Genomic DNA, 6,000 nt, shown 5'->3' on the forward strand with positions numbered 1-6,000 from the left:
AATGAATCAACTTGTCTGTCCTAAAAATACAGCTCAAGTCTAAGGAACCTTCATTGCTTTCTCTAATGTGCCTAAAGTTTCATATATCATCCCCATTTGTGGATGCCCTGGCGATCCCACAAGAAATTCATGCACAATACCATCTATTTGGATCCAGCTATGCCCTGGCTGCTTCTGACCCCCTTTCCCTCATGACCCACCTCAGAACCAAGACATCGTCCCATTGCCTGTCAGCTGCAAATGCATTTGCCAACATCACATAACCAGCAGAGTTTTCAGGGTCGACCTGCACAAGCTTTTTCGATACATGCTGAGCTAGTTCTCCCCTAGCATGGAGCAGGCAACCCCCAAGCAAAGCACCCCATACAAAGTTATTAGGTTCAAAAGGCATAGAGGCAACAACTTCTAAGGCTTCTTCAATACGACCCACACGTGAAAGGAGATCAATATAACAGGCATAGTGTTCCAAACTGGGAGAGACTGAAATTCTCATCTGCATCTCTGAAAAGATCCTCTGTCCCTCCTCCAACAAACCTGAGTGGCTGCATGCACATAAAGCTGCAAGAAATGTGCTAGAATCAGGATGCAGTCCTAAATCTTGGATGCTGGAAAATAGCCGCAATGCCTCTTCTCCTTTACCATTCATTGCAAGGCCCATGATCATAGCATTGAACGAGACAATATCTTTGCATATCATCTGATCAAAAACTTCTTTAGCCCCCTCCAGCCTCCCGCACTTACAATACATGTCTATAAATGCAGTTGCCAGAACTTTGTTTGATTGAAGAATGCCTTTGCTGCCTTCTGACCTCAAATAATTGTGCACCCATTTGCCAAGATCCAAATCACCAACCTGAGCACTAGCAGAAAGGACGCTAACCATCGTAACTTCATTAGGCTTTCGGTTGCTATCCTCCATCATTTGGTGGAAAATGTCCAGGGCCTCCATAGGGCAACCATTTTGCACCAATGCAGTTATCATGAGATTCCAAGGAAGCAATCTTCCAACTCCATGATTAGTTATTTCATTGAATTTTTCCCTACACTTATCTATTCTTGCCAATTTTCCATACAAATGTATAAGAACAATATTGATTGAATCACGTTTAATATCATCAAGATTCACATCTTCAACAAATTTCGACAGAATACTAACCCATCTTTCTAAATGGGCGACCTGAATAGTAGAACAAGCCGATAAGACGCTCACAAGGATTTCATCTTCAAGCCTCAAATTCTCCTGGACAATGTCAACAAAAAGCCGCAACGCGTCTTCAGCCCGACCCGACTGAGCATAACCAGAAATCAAAGAACTCCAAGAGACCGAATTCCTCTGGGGACTTTCATCAAACAGCTTACGTGCGGAAACGACATCCTTAACCGACTTGGCATAAACAGAGAGAAGGCCGTTACACACGACAGGATCCTCACAAAAACCAGCTTTGAGGACATGGGTGTGGATCTGACCCACTTGACTGACGCTCGCGCATCGAAAGCACGCCTTGAGGAGGAACGAAAAGGTGAAGTCATTAGGCGAGAGCCGGCGCCGCTTCAAGGCTCTGAACAGGGACCAAGCCTCTGGGAACAGGCCCTCCTCGGCGAAGACCCTTATGATGGCGTTGAAGGGGAAGACGTTGGGGCTCTTCAGTTGTTCGAAAACTCTGAACGCGACGCGAGATGGGTACTGGCCGATGAGACGGGTCGCCACCAGATTGTCCTGCTGGGCGTTGAGCCTGAAGACCCGGCCGTGGATTTGAAGGAGATGAGGGCGGGGAACGCGGCCTTGCAAGAGAGTGGAAAGATCGGAAGCACGCACGAGTCGAGTTTCTGCTGCTGCTGCTGCTGCTGCTGCTGCTGCAGAGTGAAGTGAGCGGCAGCTTTTAGGTACGAGGTTGGCTGGAGACTTCGGAATCCCAGAAAACATGTCGGAGACTAGCTAAAGTTCGCATCTTTCAGTCGGAACAAGAAATGGGTACGAGATTGGGTGTCTGCATGAGAGGACATCTAATTAAGGGTCAGCGCAAGATAATATCTGGAACCTACATTTAGACCGGTGAAAATCTGTAAGCTTTAGGTTTAAGGTAAGTTACGTGAGGTTCGAGATTTCAAAAAGAGGAACCTGTTCTGACGGGTGAATTCTAAGTTTTTATTGGAAGAATTTAGAATTTAAAATCTAGACTGAGACAAGTTTTAATATTTTTCTTGATCATATATTCATGCAATTTTACCATATTTTGTATTGTTTGATAATGATTGTATAAACTAGAAACACTAATTTGAGTTTTTATTTTATGATTGAGATTTTTAGTTATCAATATCCATACTTTCCATGTATCTTTATGATTAATGAATTAGAACAAGTAATAATCATTAAAGATTCAATTATTAATATAGGTTGAATGTCAGTAGATTATGGAATTTGTGATAGGATAGGCTTCAGGTTATAAAATATATAAAGTAGGTTCCACATTTCAAAAAATGATAAACATGTTCCAATAAATAGATTCCAGGTACAATGGGATGTATCCCGTGCCCATCCCTATAAAAAGCGGTAATTCAACAAATCTAAAGTTACTACCAGAATACAAAAGACAGATAAAAAGTAACAAGAGTCGATATTAGGATTGATAATCTTCAAAAGTAAGCCCAAGCACCATATGTTCTTTTTTCTTTTTTTTTTGAAGCACCATATGTTCGAGAATCAAGAAGGGAGTTGATACCGTAATAATCACCCTACTTACTAGGAAGCAAGTTATTTACTTATTTATTCACCAAAATTAAATCGAAATACTTCATTAAGACAAATATTCGAACGAAGCTTGACTTCATGAACACAGTGCCGTGTGGCAGTTCAAACAGCACTAAGCAGGCTTGACCTTTGGTTATGCCGATGGAACATTCACATGAGGAGGTGAACTAACTAAAGAACCAATCAAGACATCATCTTTCTATTCTTTCCCAACGAAAGCAAAAGGGAAGTCACCAACCTATCTTGATAGCCCTAATTCTACCCAACATTTCTTGCTATATAAACTCCAATCCCCCTTCCTCTCAGCTCACCAATTTCAAGTCCTCGAGCCTATCACAACATAAGATCTATTGCCCACTTCCCAATATGGCTTCTCCCTCGAAGAGCTTTGTACTCTTCATCACCCTAATTTTCTCTAGCATGAACATGAGCTTCGGAGCTCGTCATCTGCTACAAGCAACCATGCCATCCATACCGACTCTTCCCACCATACCAACTTTACCGAAACCAGGGTCGCTACCTCCATTGCCCGCCATGCCCACATTGCCTAAGGTCACCATGCCACCCATGCCCACCATGCCAACATTGCCTAAGGTCGCCATGCCACCCATGCCCGCCATCCCGACGACCCTGCCCCAGCCCACACTGCCGACGCTTCCTACCACCCAACCAACGTTGCCCAAGACTACTTTGCCGCCGCTTCCAAGCCTGCCAACTATGCCGACCAGCTTGCCACCAATGCCAAGCATCCCTACTTCCTCCCTAAGATCCCCTCTATTCCTTTCCTCACCCCACCTCCAGCCACAAGCCCCTGAAGATTTTATTACCATTGATCCATGGGGTGCCTCAGGATGTTTTTTATTAGAATTTATTACCATGTTTGTTGATTATGAGATGTCACCTAAGATTGTTATTGTTTATGTTGTGTTGCCATGTATCTTCCTACCTCTATTATATGGGGATAAGTACACTATCAGTGCCATAAGTTGTGTATGACGCTTACTTTGACGCCAAAAGTTTCTGTTGGATCACTTAAGTGCCAAAAAGTTTGAAAAACGCTCAGTTTAGTGCCAACTCCGATCTGGCTGGCCAGAAATCCAACGTGACACTTTTTTATTAATTTTTTAAGCTAATGTGGCTTGTTGGAGAGTACAGTCAGCATCCTAACACCAAAACGACGTCGTTTGGCATCTCCCCCAATTTAAAACCCTAAATCTCCGGCCAATCGTCGTCCTCGACGGCCCCTACGCTCGGCGGCCGCGGCTCCGACCCCGACCTCGACCCCGACCCCAACCCCGACGATGGCTACTCAGCGGCCGCAGCTCTGACCTCAACCCTGACCTCGACCCCGACCCCAACTCCGACCGCGACAATCGCCACTCAGCAGCCGCGGCACCGACCCCGACCCTGACCTCGACGATGGCCACTTGGGCTGCGCATGGTAAACTTCCCCAACCCAACAATTTATATTCTTCTCTTCCCCAGAACAAAAAAAAGAATAGAAACCTGTTTGATAACGGCAAGTTAGTTTTTGTTCCCGGGAACAAAAAGTTAGCCCGGGAATGGTTTTGGAATAGAAATGAGAAGTAAAAAAGTTGCTTCTTGTTCGGGAACAAGTTTAAGAAAATAAGTGAATTTTTTTCTTTTATTCTTCTCTTGCTGACCGCCTTGACCGCCGCCACCGGCCGATCGCCGCCGCCGTCGCCGACCGACCACCGCCATCGCCGCACGTCGCCGTTGACCGGCCGTTGCCGCCGCCGGACGACTCTGCCGCCACCGGTCCTGGAGGCCAACCAGCCGCCGCCACGGTCGGCCGCCGGTCACCGCTGGTCATCGCGGTCGCCACCAGCCGCCGTCGGCCGACCGTTGCCGCTGCCGCCGTCGGATGTCAAAGGCCGACCGACCGCTGCCGGCGGTGGCGGTGGTCTATCGGCAAAAAATAAAAAACAAATAAATATAAAAAAGAAACTATTTTTTACCAAACGCATTTCTATTCTTTTTCTATTTCTAGAGTAAAAATTTTGCGTAGTTACCAAACGGGTTTTTTTACATATAAATTGTTCCCCATAATAGAAATAGAAAAGAACTATTTTGAAAAAAATTGTTCCCCGGCCAAAAAATGTTACCATGCGCAGCCTTGGCGGCCAAGGCTCCGACCCCAACCCCAACCCCAACCCCGACCCCCGACGATGGCCACTCGGTGGCCGCAGCTCTAACCTTGACCCCAACCCCAATCCCAACCCCGACGACGACCACTCGGCGGCCAAGTTGAAGGCTGTGATCTAGCCGATGCTCGGGAGTCCGCCGACGAGTGCGCCACCATCGATGTCTCCCTCTCCATCTTCGATCTCCCTGACGAGTGCCTGGCTTGCGTCTTCTAGTACCTAGGCTTTGGCGACTAGGGTTGGTGCTCCCTCGTGTGCCGTCGAGGGCGTCCAAACAGCGCCGGGAATGGCGGTTGAGCGAGCAACGGCGGCCCAGCAACGGCGGAGGCCGAGTGATGATGGCCGAGCGACGACGATCGGAAAAACCCTAATTTCAATCCCCAAATGAGTTAAACGGAGTTGTTTTTGTGAGGCTATCCATGTAGGACGGCAAAACGACGTTGTTTTCTTAAGGAGGACCAAAAATGACGTTGTTTAAAGGTCTTGTGGATTTTTTTTTTTAAAGTCACGTAATCATTTTGGCCAGAATCTTTCGCCGGTGGTACCAAAGTAATTGTTTTTCCTCCGATTTGGCACTTAAGTGATCCAATGGAAACTTTTGGCACCAAAGGAAATATGACCCCATCTTGACTGCATATGATATGATTCCAAAGTCATGGATGGCCCATCAGAAATGGCAAGGTGTCTTGACCGTAAGTCATCTTGCCATCTGCAACCCTCCAAGGCAACGGCCATCAGTGCCTAGATCTGATTACCCACGCTTTGGAATATATGGAGTGAGCCCGAACAGTCGAATGTATGCTCCTGGTGCGGGTATCACGCTCATAACCCGAAGAAAGACAATAATAGAGATACCCAAAACCGACTTGCCACTTCGAAACATATGGCGAGCTCCCGCTTAGGATTTGGTCATAGCTTAAACGATGATCAACAGACTGTAGAGTTGAATTAGAAAGAATTCAAGTTGGGCTTCTCCTCCCTCGACTTTTCCTGGAAAAAAAGAAGACTCTTGTAGGACTTTGCTTCCTCTATTTCCACCAAGCTAAAAGCAAAACAGAGTCTGTATTATAAGGGTCATTAACCTTC

General features: G+C 46.3%; 2 protein-coding genes across 2 annotated transcripts; both read right to left on the reverse strand.

The window, feature by feature from the left end:
- Positions 1-157: 157 nt before the first annotated feature.
- Positions 158-1,924, reverse strand: LOC104455277 (putative pentatricopeptide repeat-containing protein At3g08820). The gene has a single exon (XM_010070093.3). It carries the CDS (start codon positions 1,922-1,924, stop codon positions 158-160), a length of 1,767 nt encoding a protein of 588 aa, XP_010068395.2.
- Positions 1,925-3,192: 1,268 nt separating this feature from the next.
- Positions 3,193-3,579, reverse strand: LOC120296005 (peroxidase-like protein 2). The gene has a single exon (XM_039317649.1). The coding sequence runs from the start codon at positions 3,577-3,579 to the stop codon at positions 3,193-3,195; it is 387 nt and encodes a 128-aa protein (XP_039173583.1).
- Between the last annotated feature and the right edge of the window lie 2,421 nt (positions 3,580-6,000).

This window comes from Eucalyptus grandis, chromosome 7 (genome assembly GCF_016545825.1).
Source record: "Eucalyptus grandis isolate ANBG69807.140 chromosome 7, ASM1654582v1, whole genome shotgun sequence".
NCBI lineage: Eukaryota > Viridiplantae > Streptophyta > Magnoliopsida > Myrtales > Myrtaceae > Eucalyptus > Eucalyptus grandis.

Coding starts and splice junctions, on each gene's coding strand:
- LOC104455277 (XM_010070093.3), bottom strand. CDS start 1,924: ATGTTTTCTGGGATTCCGAAGTCTCCAGCCAACCTCGTACCTAAAAGC.
- LOC120296005 (XM_039317649.1), bottom strand. CDS start 3,579: ATGGTAATAAAATCTTCAGGGGCTTGTGGCTGGAGGTGGGGTGAGGAA.